General features: G+C 40.9%; 1 protein-coding gene across 10 annotated transcripts in view; it reads right to left on the bottom strand.

Moving 5' to 3' along the window:
- The window catches only part of TCP11L2 (t-complex 11 like 2), a 41,906-nt gene that overhangs the window by 5,631 nt on the left and 13,829 nt on the right, over nt 1-22,446 (bottom strand). For 9 of the 10 annotated variants that reach the window (XM_023193922.3, XM_023193761.3, XM_023193493.3 and 6 more), the window contains 5 exons: nt 19,675-19,895; nt 17,733-17,869; nt 5,635-5,822; nt 5,248-5,429; nt 517-689 (listed from right to left, as the gene is read on the bottom strand). In XM_023193922.3, the coding sequence (XP_023049690.1) occupies nt 517-689; nt 5,248-5,429; nt 5,635-5,822; nt 17,733-17,869; nt 19,675-19,895 (901 nt within the window). Of the gene's footprint in view, nt 1-516; nt 690-5,247; nt 5,430-5,634; nt 5,823-6,751; nt 12,142-17,732; nt 17,870-19,674; nt 19,896-22,446 lie in introns of those variants that run through there. The other variant, XM_023193991.3, reaches the window with a different exon arrangement.

Here is a 22,446-nt window from a genome sequence, read left to right as displayed (position 1 = left end):
AAAGTCCTAACTGATACATTATCCATTTTCCCAACTCACCAACACAGCCTGACTTTGAGACAGTCAATTTCCTGGCCGACCATTACAAAAAGCCTGCACACTATGTCTCCTGGATCCACGCGTTTTCAGTCTTTGTCTCTTTAAGCCTGACCAAGTTCCTTCAGAGCTGCTCACAGCAGAACTGATATCTACTATCTGTGAGCATACTGCCAGCTGGTTTGAATTACTGCATTGATCTAGTATTTTAACATTACTCCAGCACTCTGTTATTCTCGTCATAAAATCTATTGGCTAAATGGATAATAGGCCCTGAAACATCCCCCCACTCCACGACACACAGAAGCAGCAATGAGTCCCAGGCCCTTGAAAACATTATTATTCCTTGACATTTTCAATACTTATCCTCTGAAAGCGGGTAATGTGTTTAAGACAAAAATTTGACTGACTTAATAATGAGTCAAAATCAGCAAGTTAAAGCAAATTGGAATTGAAGCAGAAATCAATAAAAGGACTCACCAATCAAGGACCAGATAGGATTGTCCTCCTCTTCAATGCTTGAAAATTGACCTATAAGATTAGCTTGAATCTCAGCACTGAAAGTGGGTAAACCTCTCTCCATCAGGGTCTTGTTAATCTCAGCACAAGTCTGAACACCAATAGAATTCAGGACTTCCTTCAAGTTAAAGGTCCTGTGAAACATAAAATGAAATTCCACCAGAGAAAGTTTTTGTTCATCAAGTTATTATTTTGAATATACAGACTTGTTTTAGATGTCTACCAATCTTCTCTTATACAGACAATAATAACCTCTATTAGAATGAACTTATAAAATAGTAACTCCTCCCAACCACCAACCTTCTTATGTAGCAGATTTTTAAATGCTTAAAATCATTAAATTGTGTAGCAGTATTTAAGTAGAAAAGCATAAGCAGAAAAATATGGTCCCCAAAAATGCACCTGCAACTCCATTTATATTACAGGACTATCAGAAAGGGACAGAAAACACCAATTTGCTTCTTAAAATAAACTTGTTGGTCTGAGTGGATTCATTCACACATTTTTAAAATGCACTTGATAAATGAAGTAGACTGAATTCATTTATCTATGCCTAAGCAGTAAATCTGTAACACCAATCAAAAACAACAAATAAAGATATTCAGTTGTCAAATACCTAAAACTCTTGGCTGATCATGACGAAAGATAATAAGCTCCTTCCCATTATTCAAGTAACTGATAAATAATCTCCAATATATAGAGTCCAGAAAGTTGTAAAGATAATTAAAGAGTGAGTTATTTAGTAGGTAAGGAAAAATAGGTAATTAGAAAAGGCATTTGTTGGGTCCGCACTATTAGGGAAAGATGACTGAAAATTCTATCTCACGATCCAGAAAGGGTCCTTAGGATAACTCTGCAAAATGGCAATTAAAGGATGAGAGAAGGGCTCAATGATAGGACGCAGTATAATGGAATGAGTTGGAACATAAGCTATGGTGTCATGTGGAGCTGGGTTCAAATCCTGGCTCTACCACTGAACTTCTATGTGTCTAATATTTAGCTCTCAGCAGATTATCAGGCACATGGAAGAAGGAAAAGAGAAAAATAGGTTATCGTGTTGATCATCATTAACAGCAATAAGAAATGAGTTCTTGGTGTTCTGCCTTGACTGGAATTTGTTATAAGCCCACACTGGACCTGATGTTGGAATTCTGTAACCCAAGGATAGACTGATTGTAATAAAATTATTACCTTCTGACTTTTTATCCACTACAATGTACTGCCCTAGTTTTTTCTTGCTTTTAATCAGTGAGTTTTTAGGCTAAAGGGAAACTGGCTGGCCATATGCAGAAAATTGATACTGGACCCCGTCCTTTCACCAGATACAAAAATCAACTCAAGATGGATTAAAGACTTAACTATAAGACCTTTAAAAACCCTAAAGGAAGACCCAGGAAATACCATTATGGACATAGGCCTTGGCAAACATTTCATGATGAATTATTCAAAAGCAAATGCAACCAAAACAAAAATAAACAAGTAGGACCTAATTAAACTAAAGAGCTTATGCACAGCAAGAAAAACTATCAAGAGAGTAAACAACCTACAGAATGGGAGAAAATATTTGCAAACTATGCATTTAACAAAGGTCTAATATCTAGAATCTAAAAGGAACTTACAACCAGCAAAAAACAACCTCATTAAAAAATGGGCAAAGGACATGAACAGATATTTCTCAAAAGAAGACTCACATGTAGCCAACAAGCATCTGAAGAAATGCTCAACATCACTAATCATTAGAGAAATGCAAATCAAAACCACAGTGAGATACCATCTCATACCAGTCTGAATGGCTGTTTTTTCTTCTTTTTTGAGATGGAGTCTCACTCCATTGCCTAGGCTGGAGTGTAGTGGTGCAATCTCGGCTCACTGCAACCTCCGCCTCCCAGGTTCAAGTGATTCTCCTGCTTCAGCTTCCTGAGTAGCTGGAACTACAGGCATGCACCACCATGCTTGGCTAATTATTTTTTGTAGAGACAGGGTTTTGCCATCTTCGGCAGGCTAGTCTTCAACTCCTGACCTCAAGTGATCCGCCTGCCTTGGCCTCCTAGAATGCTGGGATAACAGTGAGCCAACATGCCCAGCCTGAATGGCTATTACTAAAAAGTCAGAAAATAACAGATTCTGGCAAGGTTGTAGAGAAAAGAGAGCACTTATACACTTCTGGTGGGAATGTAAATTAGTTCAGCCACTGTGGAAAGCAGTTTGGAGATTTCTAAAATAACTTAAAACAGAACTACCATTCAATTCAGCAATCCCATTACTGGGTTTATTCCCAAAGGAATAGAAATCACTCTATCAAAAAGACACATGAACTCATATGTTCACTGCAGCACTATTCACAACAGCAAAGACATGGAACCAACCTAGATGCCCATCAGTGGTGGACTGGATAAAGAAAACATGGTATATACACCATGGAATACTATACAGCTGTAAAAAGAGTAAGATTACATTCTTTGCAGCAACATGGGTAAAACTGGAAACCATCATCCTAAGTGAATTATCAGAAACAAAACCAAATAGCACATGTTCTCGCTTATAAGTGGGAGCTAAATACTGAGTAAACATGGACACAAAGAGTAACAACAGATACCAGGTCCTATACCTAAAAGATGGAGGTCTGGAGGAGGGTGAAGGTTGAAAAACTATGCTCACTACCTGGGTGATGAAATCACTGGTACACCAAACCCCAGTGACCCTCAACTTACCCATGTAAAAACCTGTACATGTGTCCCTAAACCTAAAAGTTGAAAAAGGGAAAAAAATTAAAAATCAACCAATCAATAAATCCTCTTTCAGCTCTTCAAAAAAAGTTGTCTCAGCATAAGCCATGCCTTCTACTCACAATGAGGAGAGAAAACTGTTTCTAGTTTTCAAGATGCATCATCAAACCAAATATAAACGACATGTTGGTCTACTATTTAGTACTCTCCCTTTTTTTACACTATGAATGCTATTGCCCTGTCCATAATGAGGATAATTGAGAATTGATTGTATTCATTTCCTAACACCGGGGAAAAAATTACACAATAAAACAACCAGATACAATTATAAAGAGGATGATTTAATGGCTAGTTATTAATAGCTAGCATTCATTGAGTACGTATTATGTGCCACACACCTGTACATGAATCATCTTAAGTTCTCACGACTCCAAGGTAGATATTAATACAATTATTATTCCCTTCTTACAAGTGAGGAAGTCAGGCTCATAGTAATTTGAGAACTTATTCAAGTGTTCATAATAAGTCAATAGCAGAGCTGGGATTTAAACCCTGGTATGTCTGACCCGAAAGCCTGTCTTCTTAGTAACCGCCTTCTGTATACTTTATATTAACATTTCAGCAGCACCGGGTGTTCTCTAAAGGCTTAATAAATCAAAGTTTCTGGAAAGTAATGATTACCCATGCAGGGAAATGGTAAGATAAGACCAACTGCAAAATCAGAGGTTTCCTTTCATTATAGGTCTCGGGTCCTAGAATATTAATGAGCATCAGAATCAGGAGACAGGTCAGATCAGGGCTCAGTCCTTGGTCTGCCCTTTTCTAGCTGTGCAGCCCAAGGCAAATTCTACTCTATCTCTAAGCTTCAGTTCAAAATGAGAAGTTGGATTCTGTAACTACTTGTTCTCCTTTTGGCTCTTAATAGTCTAGGATTTCATCAAGTAATTTACATGCTCTCTGAATACTAGGTGGGAGGATGAGAAGACAGGTGCATCTCCCTTCAATTACAGGAATAAAGAGGACATGCCTCTGAAGACACCTGAAAGGGAACCAGCAGGAGAAGCTGACTCATAAGAGACTCATAGAACCATCTGGCCATTCACCAAGACTAAGAATTTTCTGACTTGGATAGGAATTCCTACTAGATGATGTAAATGCAAAATCTAAATGGGATTCCAGCATTCATGAAGGTGTAATACTGGAGATAAATTTAGCAAAAATCAAAATCTTCACTGGACTTGTATCACATCTCTGAAGGGCAGAATTGTCAGCACTTCTGAAGACTTCGTAGCAAGGTGGATTTGTGAAGTCAGTAAACAATTCATTGCAGAAAAATGATGAAGTCAGAACAAGCAATAGCACAATTCTAGGGAGGCCGAGGTGGGTGGATCATGAGGTCAAGAGATCGAGCCCATCCTGGCCAACATGGTGAAACCCTGTCTCTACTAAAAATACAAAAATTCGCCGGGCGTGGTAGTGCATGTCTGTAGTCCCAGCTACTCGGGGGGCTGAGGCAGGAGAATCGCTCAAACCCCGGACACGGAGGTTGCAGTGAGCCCAGGTTGCACCACTGTATGTACTCCAGCCTGTTGACAAAGCGAGATTCTTTTTTTTTTTTCAAAAACAATTTGCACAGTTCTAAACACTGAGCTTGGCAGATTTCTGTGTTTCGTTTGTTTTTCTTCCAAAGCACTGTCAAAGAAAAGCTGTTGTACAAATTCATTTTAAGTGGAAATACTACACTCACCCTGGCACTTGTCATGGAAAACACCTCTCCCTTCCTATGAGAGGACATCTAAGCCTTCAGAGATATTAAAGGAAATTCTAGAAAAAGAAAGTGTAAGATAAGCTTCTCTAAAGCACAGTCCTGAATCTCATACCCAGATGTCCAAGGTCATTCTTGTTCTCTGAGACGCATGCAGAGCCTTAATACAAGAGGGAGCAGATGCAAAAATTTGGAACTTACTCTTTGTTCATGCCTTCAAGTAGAACAGCTGAAATCCTTTTTAACCTGTTTGCAAGCTCAGGCAGGCCTCCTGTAATAGCACCCACCATGTTGTTGGTAATTAGGGACAGGCAGGCAATAATTTTCAATTGATTCAGCTTTTCTGTCAGTTCCTGAAGACGTGTTCCATCTGTCGTAAGTGTCTAACATATTTATTTAAAATATAAAAATAAAAAGGGTAGCTCAATAGCATGAAAATACAAAATAGGCAATGTCATTTCCAAATTCCCATTTTTATCTGATATTTGTAAAATCAGTAAACCACACGAAACACAGACCAGATGATTCAAAGTTAGAACTTAAGAATTAAAATACTGGGAAATGTGGGGGAAGAACAAAATCACTCACCTCTGGTAATTCTTTTTTCTGATAATCCCACTGTAACAGTTTCAAGTAGCTATTATTTAGCACCAAAGTAGGGCTCAGGCTTGGCTTGGAGGTATTTTCGGCCCCAGGAGTTAAAGCACTCTCAGAAAGAGAAAATAATTCTTCATTTACAGATTCTTTTATCCATTCTGTAGTCTGATCAAGAGCACCTAAGAGTGAAGAGGCCACATATTTGTTCTATAGCTGATTGATCCCTTCACTGGTGTATTCCACTTGACAGATGCTGTGTTGGGTGCTGGGCATAAATGAAAAGACACAGCCATGCCCTTCAAGGAGTTTATAACCCAGATGGAAAGACAGGTCTGTAAACTAACAACTGTAACACAGTACAATGAATGCTGGTAATTGTGGGAGAAGAGGCTGTCCAGGAAATAATCTAAGAGGAAGAGCTCTGTAAGTGCTCTGGAAAAGATAGCATATGGCACATTCTAGATGCCACATTCTGGATGCCACAAACAAATCTGTATTGCTGGTCCATGAAGAATTAGCGGTAAGAGGGTTGTAGCAGATGGCATTGGATGGGTGGTTAGAAGCCAGCCTTGAGTTTGTGCAGAGAAGGTATTTAGAGTAAAGTCATTAATTTTCACACATTTTTGGTAAAAGGTGAAAGATTTATATAATCTGAAGAGAAAACAGAGTATAATTATTACACATTTTTGGGTCTTAGACCGCCTTTAATATCTAATTAGAGATACGCCTTTCCCAAGGTGAACGTGCACATTCACGTGCACATGTCCACAAACAACTGTCATTCTCTCTTACCAGATTCATAGTCCCCAGGTTACAAACACCAGCGACCGGAATGGGGAGTTTTGGATAATATTATTTTCTTTCTTTTTTTTTTTTTTCCAGACAGGGTCTTGCTCTGTCACTCAGGCTGGAGTGCAGTGGCGTGATCTCAGCTCACTGCAACCTCCACCTCCCAGGTTCAAGCGATTCTCCTGCCTCAGCCTCCTGAGTAGCTGGAACTATAGGCGTGCGCTACCACACCCAGATAATTTTTGTATTTTTAGTAGAGATGGGGTTTCACCATGCTGGCCAGGATGGTCTTGATCTCCTGACCTCATGATTCACCCACCTCGACCTCCCAAAGTGCTGGGATTACAGGTGTGAGCCACTGCACCCAGATGATGATTATTATTTTCAACATAGAACCCATATGATCAGATATGTATGTTAGAAAAATTGCTTGGAAAGAAAGACTGAATTAGTGGAGGGAGAGTAAATTGTTGCAGTGGTTCAGACAAGAGAGTGAATGGATAAGGCAGTGGAAGTGAGGGGTAAGGAGGGGAAAATTGACAAATATTTAGGGGGAGCACCTATAGGTCCTGGTGACCACTTACATGTAGAGAGTAGGAAAGAAGTATTCTAGGATGACTCCCAGATTTGTACCTTGGACATCTGAATGAATGCCTGTGCCATCTACCAAGATACAGAATATAGGCCAAAGAGGTTCTGAAATAAATCCTTCCCATAACCTTTCTAAGGCCACCACCAATCTCCTGGTTGTCAAATCCAATAAACATGTCCTTCCTATTTTTTTTAAACACCTCTGTAATACAGACATCTCTTAGTACAGCCCTCCAGAAACTCTTTTCCTGGCTTTTCTGACACCACTCTTCCTTAGTTTCCCCTAGCTGTGCTTCTGCATTTCATACCTGGGTTGAGAAGACAGGATGAGAAGATAGGTGCATCTCCCTTCAATTACAGGAAAATGTTCCTCTGCCTGTTCCTTAAATGTTGATGCTTCCAAGCACTCTACCCAATCCCCATTGATTTGGTACTCTTCAATCTCACTAGACCATCTTACTCATTTCTGCGGTTTCTATTTCCACCCATACCCCATAAGGCTCCCAAATCTGTATCTCCAGCCCTCACTTCTCTCCTGAGCTTTTGATTTCCTCATTTGTAGAATGAGCAAGTGGGAGGAGAGTCACTAAATATGAAGTTAAGCAGAGATGCCCAGTATAGTACACTGCTACGTAGTGTTTCCATCATCCAGATATAACAGGTACTTTATACCTGTTATATGTACCATCTTGAGATTCTTTAATGTCAAGACTATAGACAATAGTAAGACAATTTGGAAGTGAAGTTTTTAGTATTTGTTTTCCTTTACTTTTTATAATTATTATTACTTTGTTTTTTCACACATATAAATATGTTTATATTTACAGACATAATAAATTTGTACACTAAAATGTTCAGCTCTTAAGTGTTCAGTTCGATGAGTTGTGACTACTCTGTACCTATGCAACTACCACCTAAAACAAGATATAGACTATATCCATTACCCCCGAAAGTTCTCTCGTCTCCCTTTCCAGTCAATGTGCATCTCACTCAACTACTTTTAACTCCTAACTGCATGAATTAGTTTGCCTTCTAGAAATTCATATAAATGGAATCATAAAGTACCTAGCATAGTGTTTCTGACATTTATCCACATTGTCTTATGTATCACAGTTCATTCTTTTTTAGGGCTTTAAAAATAATTTTTAAATTTTGAAATAGCTTAAACTATTTCAAAATAAAAGACTTAAAAAGTTGTGAAAATAGTACAGACAGTTCCTGTATACCCTTCACCCAGCTGCCCCCAAGGACAGCATCTTAAATAACTACAGTATATTGTCAAAATCAGGAAACTGACATGGGTACAATACCATTAACTTATACTGATTTTACCAGTTTTTACATGCATTCTTTATGTGTGTAGTTCTAAGAAATTTTATTACATATGTGGATTCCTGTAACCATCAGGATACTCAACTATTTCATCACCGTAAAATATCTCCTCATGTTACCTCCCAGTAGTCACACTCTCACCTCAACCCTAACTTCTGGTAACCAATCATCACCATAACTATGTCACTTCAAGAATGTTATGTAAATAGAATCATACAATATGTAGCTGTTATGGACTGTTTGTGTCCACCTGCCACCCAAATTCCTATCATGAAGCCCTAACTTCCACTGTGATGACATTTGGAGATGGAGAATTTGGGAGGTAATTAGGGTTAGATGAGGTCATGAGGGTTGATACCCTTAAAAGAGAGACTCTCCTTCCATCTGCACACACTGAGAAATAGGTATGTCTGTACGTGCCAGGAAGAAAGCCCTCATTAGGAACCAAATCAGCTGGCACTTTCATTTTGGACTTTCAGCCTTGAGAACTATGAAAAATAAACTAATATTGTTGAAGCTACCCAGTCTGTGGTACTTTGTTATGGCAGCCTGAGCAGACCAGTAAAATGACCCTTTGAGATTGGCTTTGTTTTCTAAGCATCCATTCAAGTTGTATGTATCCATAGTTCATTCCTTTTTATTATTGAGTCGTATTCTATTGTATGGATATACCACAGTCTGTTTATCCATTTACCAGTGGAAAGTCATTTTGGTTCTTTCAGTTTGGGGTTTTACAAATAAGGCTGATATGAATATTTATGTACAGGTTTCTGTGTGAATGTCAGTTTACAATTCTTGGGGATAAAGACTCAGTATTGCAATTACCAGGTTGTAAGTGTGTTTAATAAGAAATTGCCTAATGATTTCCCAGAGTTTTACCTTTGTTTTTAATATAATGTACTTAATTGTAAATTTATATTATTTAATTTTTAGTAATGGGTATGTTTACTAGCTCACAAAATTCCTTCAAATATAGCAAATGGCTCCCAAGTCTGTACCAACCACTTCCAGCCTACCACTGACAGTGTCCATTTCTAAAATCAATTATCTGTCAAACAGAGCCCAGTATAATTGGGCAGACCAGTCTTTTACATTTATTCCTTGAAACAGATTTGACAAGAATACAAACAAAAGTTGTAGTGCAGAGACTGATCAGCAACAGTCTGTTCTGCAACAGGATTTAGAAAGCAAGACAGAGAATGAAGAAGCAGCTTGACTGGGGAGTGAAGTTTGCACTGCAGATGAATGAATCTCAACTTAGTGCAACCTAATATCAAAGCAATCAACATGTGACTAAGAACTTGTGCTAGGCTCCCCCATGCAGAGTAAGTGGCCGGTGCAGTAGCTGGAAGCGTGGGACTGAGGCAGGCAGTCTCAACTTCGGTGTATGCCTTGGACAGGTTACCTAATGTCTCCTCAGTTTCCTCTGTCTGTGAACTGGGGATAATAGTATTCCTCCTGAAGCTATGGAAGATTCAACAAACTAGCACATACAAAACACTTGGAACCCTTTCTGGCACAAAGGAAATGCCCCTAAGTGTTAGCAATTGTTACATTAGCTCAGTTAACTCTGTAAAAAACCTTTAAGGAGGGGGATTATTGTCTCTAGAGGGCTCGTCAGGTTCTCTGCCTGATACACAACAGCTGCCTTATTAATGCAGTTGCCTCAGACACAGTGATCACCCATGGAATAAGAAGAGTGAGTAGGCTAAGCAGTGGGTTGGTTAAAATGAGCTTTTTTGGGAACTTGACTTTTTCTGTGTGTGTAAATACCAGTTAGTGTGTTAGCATGAGGGAGCAGAATCTAGGCAGGTCCCCTGAAAGAAAAGCCAATGCTTTAAAGGAGATGTTATCTAGAAAACATGCAGACACTGAAAATCTAGTTTATGCAGTATGATCCCTGGTATTTGGCAAGGGTTATTCCAGAAGGCAAGATGGGAGAGGGAGAAGGAAGCAGTGAGGAAGGAAGAAATCACTGAACTTTAGTGTCATACTTAATTTGACCTTAAAGACTATGACCTTAAAGACAATGTCCAGTTCAACTGCCCTTCCACTTTAGACAAGTTTAGTTCTTCTGGATAAAAAATATGTATCACTGGAAATGAGGTTTTTTACTTGAATTCATTTCATTTTTAAGCATATGGCACTTAAATATTACTATAATATAGGTTATCAGGTGCCTAATAGTTATTATTAGCAGAGTTCCCTTGATATTAACAGTTTCTATGACAAACAACTCAAACAGAGTTGCTCCAAAAGGTGCCTCTGCAAGGGCTTGCTTCTGCAAGTGGAAATGGCTCCCTCTACACAATGGAAAGAAGGCAAGAAGAAGAAAGCACCCACCATCAGCCATGACTAGCTGAAATGAGACTGATTCCAAATACAAAACAACCCCCAAGTGCTCAACAGCCACTGGACTTCCTTGCTTATTGAAGCCCGTATTTTCCTGGAGCATGAGATGGTTCCTTGGGTCATCATGAAATGGATTCATTCTGATTCTTTATTTAGGGTGTCTCAACCTCGGCACTATTGACATTTTGAACTGGGTAATTCTCCATTGTTGGGTGCTGTCCTGTTCACTATACAATGTTTAGCAGCATCCCTAAGCTCTACCTACTAGATGCCCTTCCTCAGCCTCCCACCTTGCCCTGTCAGGATGGGACAGCCAAGTGTCTCCAGACATGGCTAAATATTGTCGGGCGGGGGCAGTGGCAAAATCACCCCTAAGAGAACCACGTTGAGAACCACGGACTTAGATGACAAATAGTATTTATTTACTTTTGCTCATAAGTAGTTCTTCTAACTTTGAATAAAATGTCTCTTACATCATGAACTAAATGAAATCTGACATGCCAAGGCTATTCCAGGAGGCTGAAAGTTTGGAGGCAGGAATTCTCTACTGGGCCTGTCTGCCTTAGGGCAAAATTCACTTTATTTTGCTTTAGACCCAGTTCTAAGGTTTCCCACTAAAAACAAATTGCTTTTTATACCACAGTTCTTTTAAAATTATATATTTGGTAGAATTTATAAGGTGACAATTGCCAAGAAATACAGCCTGAATACAGGTGCAGATTAGAGAGGGAGCGTGAGAGTGAGAGAGAGCGAGCGCGAAAGAAATAGACTGAAATTCTTCCTCGGACCCAGCACTTGCGTAGGGATAATTTATGAGTAGTTCTGTTTGGCACACTAAAGCAACACCACCCTCAGAATTTCGCAACTCTTGTTTCTCCTCAGTTGGCAAATGTTGTTTTTGGTTTGCTAGTTCTGTTTTATAAAGATGGAAAAGACTTGCAGTCTTTCACGTAAGACATCCAACTGAGAAAGCACGAGTGGAAATCATCATCGTGAATATAATTACAATGTGGCAGTAATAAGCATTTATACTGCAAGTTTAATCATTTACAGCTGACACATTTAAGAGCCCATTTAGTTATCTTGAACAAAAGCCAACAGTGTGGCATAGTGGTTCTCAATCCTGGCTGACTTTAGAATCACCTGGGGAGCTTTAAAACGAAAAAAATGTTCATGGGCACAGCTCCTGGAGACTTTGATTTATTCTGTCTGAGGCAGGGCTCAGGCCTCTGTGTTTAAACGCCCCAGATGATTCTAATTTGTAGTCCGACTTGAGAACGACTGGTAAAGCAGAAGGAGCATGCGTCTAGAGTGAAACGCTGGCTCTTCTCTCAGGGATCTGCAGACTTCACTCTCACAGGCTGGCACAGTGACTGTTCTCTGTGGCTCCAAAGCAAGGTCAGCCTCATGAGGCACCTGCAACCTCGGCTTTTCCTGGGGACAGGAGTAAGAGTTTTTCCACTCATTCGTTTATTTGATGAAAACTACTGGGTACCTACTTAGTCCCAGGTATTGTACCAAGTACTGGGGATTTAAAGGTAAACACGCACAGTCCCTGCACTCAGGAAGTTCCTAGTCTGGTAAGAGGGAGAGACAGACACCCGAATAAGCAATGGAATTACAGGTGCTTCTACCCCAATTTTCAGTTGGAAAAATGTAGTTTCCTTATCCACGACATCTCTTTTTTGCCTGGCAACATCTCACTTTCCCTTCTTTTGGTGCTGGTTTTCTCTGAGAAACCATTTCCTCTGGTTCTGTTTTCTTTTGTGAGTCTCAATTCAGAGGCCCTATCTTCCTGACCAGGGGCTGGCTGAGCAGAGTCACGCGCCGAGCAGAGCGGACTCCTTCCCAGGATCTGAGTGGTGAGAGTGTTCGAGGATGGCCCATGTTTACAGCCCACATCAACCATCGTGACAGTGGAGACTTGCTATCCCTTGGTTATTCTTATCCAGATTTGTGACATTCTTCTGATTTCTGACATTTTGGCTTTTCCTTTGATTCTATGAACTTCATCCTTCCATTCACTTCCCTTTGGCTAAGTCAGCTACAGTTGGTTTCTGTTGCTTGCAATACAACTCAGTTGTAGTGCAATATAACACAAAACTGAAAAATTCAAAGAAGGCTGAAAAAGTAGCAGCTTGGTTTAATCTGGACTTGGATTTGGGAGACCTGGTTTCCAGTCCTAACTCCACTGTTTTTGTTTTTGATTTTTTTTTTTTGAGACAGAGACTCACTCTGTTGCCCAGGCTGGAGTGCAGTGGCGCAATCTCGGCTCACTCTAGCCTCTGCCTCCCGGGTTCAAGTGATTCTCCTGCCTCAGTCTCTCAGTAGCTGGGATCACAGGCACACGCCACCACACCTGGCTAATTTTTGTATTTTTAGTAGAGACGGGGTTTCACCATGTTGGCCAGGATAGTCTCGATCACCTGAACTCATGATCTGCCCGCCTTGGCTCTCAAAGTGCTGGGATTACAGGTGTGAGCCACTGCACCCAGCCTCCACTGTTTACTTAGCTGAATGACTGAGTCTAAGGAGGTTGTCACTGAGCATGTTTGCTCTTCTTTAAAATGTTCCATAAATTTTTCTTGAATGCCTCATGTGACAGATGAAGGGAATCACAAGAGTTTCATATATTCTGAAAGAGATATTTATGTCCCACAGAATTTTTTTAAAGAATAATATGAAATAAAGTTCATGAAAACATTTGATCAGACATAAGATATTGTCTTAAAAAAGCCTTTCTTTCTGGGTATCTTAAAAATTACTTATGGCCCCCACACAGGGATAATCTCTTGCTCTTTTCACAGATAATTTACATGTTGGATCTAATGTTATCTTGTTGCTACTTACTTAGTACAAATAATCATTCCTAAGGTTTTCCTGCCTATATTTAAAATAGGCAATTACATAAAATCTCCTCTTAGGCAAAATAAAATATTTTCCTGCAGCCAATTCAGAAATCTAGAGTACTTCTCTGTATTAATTTTTAATAATTCTTATATAATCATGTGTACACAAAAATCCAACACTTTTGTCCTTCTGTATGATACTATGAGGCTCTTATTTTGATATTAGGGCACAGGGGCCAACTTTTGGCAGAGTGACTTGGGGACATAATTAACAGCTGACCTACACTCTGCTTCTGGGACTCTTGATTTCTCTTGCTAAGCAATAATGACCTATATGCAAAGCTGGGATTGCTCTATTCTTAAATCTCTGAAAATATCCGAGTCAAGAGAAAAGTTGCAAATGGATTACAGGTCACTAAGCCTGGGTTTTAAAAAGAGAAGCAAGCCAGGTGCAGTGGCTCATGCCTGTAATCCCAGCAACTTGAGAGGCAGGAAGAAGCCAATAGTTAAGAGAGCAGCCTGAGCAACACAGTGAGACCCCCGTCTCTACAAAAAATGTTTTAAAAATTAGCCAGGTGTGGTGGCACATGCCTATAGTCCTAGCTACTTGGGAAGCTGAGACAGGAGAATCCCTTGAGTCCAAGAATTAGAGGCTACAGTAAGTTATGATCATGCCAGTGCACCCCAGCCCGGGCAATAGAGTGAGACTCTGTCTCTTAAAGACAGACAAACAAACAAACAACAGAAAAAAAAGAGGCAAATAATTTGAGATGAACAAAATCATAATTCACCCTATTAGGGAATTTGCTCAAGATTCCAAGCTATCTTGATTAAAGATAGGCGTGCATTTGCACATGTGTTTACATACACAGGTACACAAATGAAACCAACCACTAAGTCTCAGGAAAATGCTGCTGTGGACAGTTGCCACAGTTCAGGTTTCAGATCCAAGTTCGACATAGCATTCTACTTCACTTTACTCCCTCCCCTTTGAAGCTAAAACAACACAGCCCTTGGAGTCATAGAGTTTTGGTTGTAGAACAAAACTTAGAAGTTATCTGACTAGATAACTGGCTATCCAGATGACTAAATCATCTGCCAGATGATGTGAGAGATCCCTCTGTAATATCCCCCATAGCTGATAACTTCTTTGAAGAGACAGGGTTTCACGGTATCTAAATGCACACACTTTGAGTCAGAGACACATCTGGGTTACCCAGGCTCTACCCCTTACTAGTAGTCATCTAGGCTAAGTACCTTAACCTCACTTCTCTCTGTTGTAATTAGGGGTTCCAACCTCATAGGGCTAGTGTGATGCTTGAATAGACTACTTAAGTGGTACGGTAAGGACTTAGCATGTAGTAAGTGCTCATACAAAATGTTAGCTAGCACTGACTACTGCTAAAATAGGCCCATTCCAAAGTTAAAACAGCTCCAACTATCAGGAAGGTCAAAACCAGCTGTCTGCTTCCTTCCCCTCATGAATCCTAGTCTGCCCTACAGAATTTCCCCAGTCTCTGAGTCGCTGTCAACAGGGAGGGTGGGTGGGGACATGGCCCACCTGAGTCTCCTTGTTACCAAGCAGAACATGCCCAGCTTCCTCGGCGGTTCCTCATGTGGCCTCCATGATCAACGTGTTCTCCCCTGGACGTGCTCCTGCCTGCCAGGGCCCCTTTAAATGTGACGCCTGTTTTGTCTTTTTTATATAAGGCCATTGTGTTGATTATTTGGGCAGAAACCACCTAACTCAGCCTTAAATAGTGATTAATTAAACCCCAGAGGCTTGTGTCAAAAGTTTGCCAATAAGCAGTTAGCCAGCCTCTTGCCAGCTGTGTAACCTCTGGCATCTCAGTTTCCTTGCCTGTAAGATAAAGGGAATAACAGTACCTACTTCACTGGGTAACTAGTAATTGTGAAGACTCGATGAGCTAAGATTTCTTCTACTCCTATTTCTTCCTTGATCCCCCCCTCCAGTCTAGTTTTTTGTTTGTTTGTTTGTCTGTTTTTTGAGACGGAGTCTCACTCAGCTGCCCAGACTGAAGTGCAGTGACGTGACCTTGGCTCACTGCAACCACCATCTCCCAGGTTCAAGCGATTCTCCCGTCTCAGCCTCCTGAGTAGCTGGGATTACAGGCACCCGCCATCATGCCCGGCTAATTTTTATATTTTAGTAGAGAAGGGGTTTCACCATGTTGGCCAGGCTGGTCTTGAACTCCCGACCTCAGGTGATCCGCCCACCTCAGCTCCCAAAGTGCTAGGATTACAGGCATGAGCCACCGTGCCCTGCCCAGTCTGGTTTTAATGCACACAAATCCACTGAAACCACTCTTATCAAGGTTACCGACCAACATCATACAGTCAAATCCAATGGTCAAGTTGGCCTGTGTCTTTCTTGACCACCTAGCAACGCTTGTCATATCCAATCATGCCTTCCTTCTCCAAATACCTTCTTCACGTATCTCTTACAGGACACCCCCCTCTCCTGACTGTCACACTACCTCTCTGGCTACTTCCTCATAGTCTCCATTGCTAGATCCTCCTCCTCATATCAACTTCAGCTTCTAGCTGCTTGACTGCCCCATGTCAGTTTCTTTCAGAGTCCATACTCACTCCCCCGAGGTAGTCTCACCAAGTGTAATATAATGGATAGGAACATGGACTGTGGAGCCAAGCTGCCTTCCTAGGTGGACCCCTATACTTTCAAGTTGTGTTATATAGGCCAGTGACTTAACCTCAAGGTACCTCAGTTTCCGCACCCATAGAATGGGGGGTAACTTCATACAGTTGTTGCAAGGATTAAATTAGTTCATACAGGTAAAGTACTTAGAATGTGATAAGGATTTTCTAGGTGTTAACTAGTACTCAGTTCCATGGCTTTCTGTATCACATATACCGATTATTCCCAAATGTATATACACAGTTTCCATTATTCCTCTGAACTCGTCATTCATATCTAAATGCCTACCTGATATCTCCACATTGATGTCAAATGAAATCTCAAAAGTTCATATCACCAAAACTGAACTCTTGATTCCATGTCATCTCCCAACCTTCTTTCCCCTAGTCTCCCCAGTTTCACTCAAACTGTATCACCATTCACCCAGTTGTACGGGCCAAAAACCTTAGAGTCATCCTCAACTCTTTTCTCCCTTATCCAACCTTCAGCAAATCTGATTACTCCACCTTCAAAATGTATCCAGAATCTGGTCTCCCCTCACTCCTTCCACCACTACCATCTGGAAAAAGCCACCATCATTTCTTGCTTGAGCAACTGCAATGCCATCTAATTGGTACCTCTGTTTCCCTCTTTGTTCCTACATGATTTATTCTGTAGCCAGGAACAAGAATATTCTTCAAAAATGAAAATCAGATGTCGCTCCCCTGATTAAAACTCTCTGATGAGTTTCCACCACAGGTGGAATGAAATCCAAACTCCTCTCATTTACTAACAATGTTCTAAGTGACCTGCCTTTATCTCCTTTTCAGCCTCATCTCTTACCACTCTCCCCTTACCTACTCTACTCCAGTCACAATGTCTGCCCTGTGTTTGTCAAACTCATAAGCAAGTTTCTGCTTCAGGGCCTTTGTACTTGCAGTCCCTCAGGCTAGAACATTCTTTTCCCCATCTTTACATACCCCTTCCTCATTTCTTTGCAAACTTTACTCAAATGTTACTTACAGAGACCTTCCCAGTCCATCACATCTAAAAAACAGCCTGTCCTCACTTCTGACCCATTACTGTCCCTTTATTCTATTTTTTTCATAGCACTTAATACACAAATAATAAACATATATTGTCCATATATGTTTATTTATTTGCCCAGTTATACATAAATAAATACGTTTGTTTGTTTGTCATGCCTACTAGAATGTCAGCTCCTTGGGGACGGCAACTGTATTCCATTCTGTTCTCTGCAGTATCCACTGCACCTAGGCAGTGTCTGAAACACAGGAGGCACTCAATAAATATATCTTGAATGAATGAAGAAACAAATAGTGCTTAGCACAGCTCCTGGACAGAATAAACAACTGCAAGTTTGTGATGTCAATTTTGGAACGTAAAAAATGTTTAATAGAAAGGCCAAAATTCTTTAGTGATACTATATATGATGTCAAAAATGAAAACATCACATTTTAACCTAATTTCAATATTAATACACATTATATTATACTCACTTGGAGTTTCTTCCAAAATTTCCTGGAACTTGGTTCTCTCGTATTCCACTAACTGGCGTTGAAGGTGTGGTCTGAGACTCATAATTGTAAAATTGGCCATGTCCATTTTCATGAGGTCCAGGACATGGAATATTTGTCTAAAAATTTTAGAATTAAAATGGAGAGATGATTAGGAAGTGAAGCTGAAATTCACTAACAATGATCTATGTTCCAGGCCAAAAACAATAAACATCCCCGAAATGGTTTTAAAGTTTCAACTGCCATTTGGTAGGGTCATGTTTCATAGAAGGTCATATGTGTGTACTGCAAATGTGTTCTTCCACAGATCTCAAGAGTAATTATTTGAAGCATAAACAATCTTAATGATGTAAGAAAAATTCAAGAAGGAATTTTCATTTGAAAGCCCCTGAAATTTTAAAGAGCCTGGACACGGGGCATATGGCTTCTATTCCTTAGGGAACAAGAAAAATTAAAAAAAGAAAGGACAAGGCAGTGAGGCACTGAGGAAAAATACTTCCTGTTAGAGTTAGGCAGCCCTGTGCTCAAACCCAGCTTTGCAACTGGCCAGATTTGTGGGCATATACACAAGTAAATCAGTCTCTCTGAGCCTCAGTTTCCTCATCCGTGAAAGAGGACAACCTCAACCTTGGAGGGATGTTGTGAACAGTCAATGAGATAACGATCGTAAAGTGCAGGCGGCAGTGGCATCCAGTAGGTGCTCAACAAATGACCATGATGAACATCACAGATTTGAGATCGTACTCGGGTAATAAGACAACTAGAAGCAAGGATCCCATAACTGAGGAATTACAATCTGCCAGAGCCAAGCACGACTCTAAGGATTAACACCCGTTTGACAGAGACTGTCACTTTGAGAGTCGATCAACCTGCCCAAGATCGCAAAGTAAATTACTCACTACATGCAGACTGGTCTTTCTCCTGCCTTTCCAAAACATTTATATCAAACTCAATTCTCAAAGTGGCCACCACACACAAAAAAGAAGAAAAGTCCGCTTCAATGGCAAAAAGTGTTGCAGAATCTTCTTTCCTCTTGGATCACAAAGAAGTTGTCATCTATGTGGCCAGATGAAATCCTCGTGACATAATATGCACCCCACTTCCTCAGAGAAGCTCCAGCAGACGCGGCTGGCTGACCACTAAAGGCCCATGCTCCCTCGCCGCAGTGCAGATTTGTGGCTGTGAAAAGTCTTTCCAGGCTGTAACTACTTTTCTCAACTCCCCTTTCAATCTAGGTGGGATCATGTGACTAGTCATGGGCAAAGGGAATGTGTCACTTCGGGGCTGAGGTGGCTATACATTACCTATGTCTCCCCTATGGTCTCTTTCCCATTTGCCAGCTGAAAGGAGAGGACTCTAAGGACCTGAGCAAGGGTAGAGCCAAGCAAAGAAGGAGGTTGGGTACTTGGATGAGATGTGGAGAGTTGTCTGATCAAGGACCCCTGAATTGGACTGCGACATCAGGGAGAAACAAACTTTTATTGGATAAACCACTGAGAATTTAGGGTTTACATGTTATAGCAGCTAGTGACCATAACTAATAAAGAAGCCTCGACCAGATTAGGTCCCTTGTCGGAGACTCTGTTAAGACCCTCTACTTCCCCTTCCACTTATCACAACTGTAATTAATTGTTCAAGGTCTCTCTCCCCATTAGACTCCTGGAGTCAGGGATTATATCTGTCTTTTTCATCACTGCATCTCCAGGGCCCACTACGTGCCAACTAACAACCTTGTCAGATCATTCTATGTGAAAACTCGCTGCATACAGTAAATAATTGACATGGTCTCTGCTTATATGGTTTTCTTCTAGGGTCAGTAATTTATTTGGGGTACTAGTTGTTATTCTGTGTTCACCAATGCCCAACTTCCCTTCTGAAGGAACGAAAAGATATTCTAGGAAATGCAAACAGCAAAAGTGCTAACCTCAGCACCTCCACGATGTTGCCAGTAGCCTTTAACTCTCTGATATCGTTATCTCGCACGGGAGCACACAGCTTTCCCATTGTACTGATGACATAGTTGGCCAGGCCTTGGATGTCAACAGCACTGTGCTCAGCCTGCTGCCTAATGAGGTCTGTGTCCAAAACTTCACAGATCTGGTTGCGAAGCCGGTTGCCACCAGGAGTCAGAAAAGAGAGAAGAATCTACAGGGAAAGATAAAAATTAACAGCGTCATGATGTGAATAAAAGCTGTCACTTTTCACCTCAGTGTCTAGATGACCAAGCCCTTTGCCCACATTTTAGTGCCTCAGATGCCACAGAAGTTGACACTGACTGCATGGTGGATCAGAGGAGCATTCCACTGTCTCAACCCTAAAAAGAAAGGTCTATCTTCGGAATTAAAGTGCCCCCGCCACGGGAAATTCCTGCTGCTGTCAGAATAAAAACAGCTAGCAAGGAAGCAAGATTACTGAAAGCACAGTAAGTCCTTACTTAACATTGCTGACAGGTTCCTGGAAATCGCAACTTTAAGTGAAATGATATATAATGAAACCAGTTTTACCATAGGCTAATTGATATAAACAACGGTTAAGTTTCTATGGCATATTTCTGGTCACAAAAAAATCACCAAACTTCTAAATAAAGACCCCAAACACTTCTAATATTAAACACTGAGATAAATGTGAGCTATACATACAAGAAAAATTAATAAAAACAAGACAATGATTTACCCAATTTTTGGTGAATCAGTGAGTGACAGCTGCCATGGTGGTATGTTAAATTGGGGAAGAAATGTTTGCAAACAAAAATTGTTAAGGAACACCACCTACCACCACACAGTTCAAAAATAAATAATAATTATGACGGGCTCACTGAGCATTTTCATAGCACATTGTTTATTGTTGTGCATCTGTATGATTATCGAATACTTTATGAATTTTTATGTTACAATAACTTGTATTCATTCGTTTTCCATCCTGCTTACTCCAGTTCAGGGATGCAAGTGGCCAGAGCCTACCATGGCAGCTCAGAGCATAAGGAAGGAACCAGCCCGGGACAGGATGCCATCCCACTGCAGGATGCACTCACTCACACACCCACGCTCACTCAGACTGAGACCATTTAGACTTGTCAGTGAACTGAACATGCATATCTCTGGGATGAGGGAGGAAACCAGAGTACCCAAAGAAAAGCTACGCAGACACGGGGAGATCATACAACCTTCACACAGACGGCAGCCCCAGCTAGGAATCTACCTTTTTACTTTTTCTTTCTTTTTTTTTTGAGATGGAGTCTCGCTCTGTCATCAGGCTGGAGTGCAGTGGCGCGACCTCGGCTCACTGCAATCTCCGACTCCCAGGTTCAAGCAATTCTCCTGCCTCAGCCTCCTGAGTAGCTGGGATTACAAGTAGGTACCACCACACCCAGCTAATTTTTGTATTTTTAGTTACAGGTAGGGTCAACATGTTGGCCAGGATGGTCTCGATCCCCTGACCTTGTGATCTGCCCACCTGGGCCTCCAAAAGTGCTGGGATTACAGGCGTGAGCCACCGCCTGGCCGGAATCTATCTTTTTGCTTATCAACATTATAAAGAAAAAACATTGAACAAATCAGTAGGATGTGAGGATCTGCTACATTTCAAAACGTCTACAGGTAAAAGTTCAGGAAAGAAAGAACAAGTTGCAGATCATGGCTCCAAAAAAACTCTTTAAAAAAGGATAGATGAAAATATCCCATGGGGTCCATTAAGTATACTTTACACATAGAATATTTACTATATATGAGCAGCCTATTTACTGATTATTCAGTTAACAGAGGACACTGTGCTTATCCACACAGCACATACTTAGGAGCCTGCACTCTGAGCCAGTGTGGCTCAGTTCAAGTCCCTCTCTACCCCTCAAAGCTGTGTGACCCTACATGAATCAGAAAACTTGGTTTTTTAATAAGTAAGAATAACAGGAGCAACTACTGCACAGCATTCTGATAAGAAATGAACAATGTAGTACAAGTGCCTTGTAAATGTTAGCTAACATTACAACTGTTACCTCATTTAGTTCTTATGACTACCCTAGAAGTACTCAGGAAAGAGAGACTTAAAGAGAGAACCCATCACTAAACCAGGACAACAATCTAACTCTAGAGTCTCTACACTTTAGCATCACCCTAAGCTGTGTCCACAGCACTATTTTCCCAGCCTTCACTCTACTCCAGGAGGCGCAGGGGGAAACCCTGTCAGTGAATTTGATCTTTTTTTGAAAAAGAGTGGCCAGTACTAAAGGACATACAACAATCTTTGGGGGAAAAAAAACTGCTATACTTTCAATATTTGTGTTTTCCTCTGTCCCCAAATTCGTATGTTGAAACCCAATCCCGAATGGAATGGTATTAGAAGGTGGGGCCTTTGGGAGGTGATTAAGTCATAAGGGTAAGGTCCATATGAATGGAACTGTACCCTTATAAAAGAGACCCTAGGCTGGGGGCGGTGGCTCACGCCTGTAATCCCAGCACTTTGGGAGGCCAAGGCGGGCAAATCATGAGGTCAGGAGATCAAGACCATCCTGGCTAACATAGTGAAACCCCATCTCTACTAAAAATATAAAAAAATTAGCCGAGATTGTGCCACTGCACCCCAGCCTGGGCAACAGAGTGAGACTCCGTCTCAAAACAAAACAACAACAAAAAGACCCTAAAGAGCTTCTCTACACTTTCTGCCATGTGAGGACACAGCAAGAAGGCACCATCTATGAATC

This window comes from Piliocolobus tephrosceles, chromosome 10 (genome assembly GCF_002776525.5).
Source record: "Piliocolobus tephrosceles isolate RC106 chromosome 10, ASM277652v3, whole genome shotgun sequence".
NCBI lineage: Eukaryota > Metazoa > Chordata > Mammalia > Primates > Cercopithecidae > Piliocolobus > Piliocolobus tephrosceles.
The sequence above is the reverse complement of the archived record's forward strand: the minus strand, read 5'-3'. Positions and strand labels throughout refer to the sequence as shown.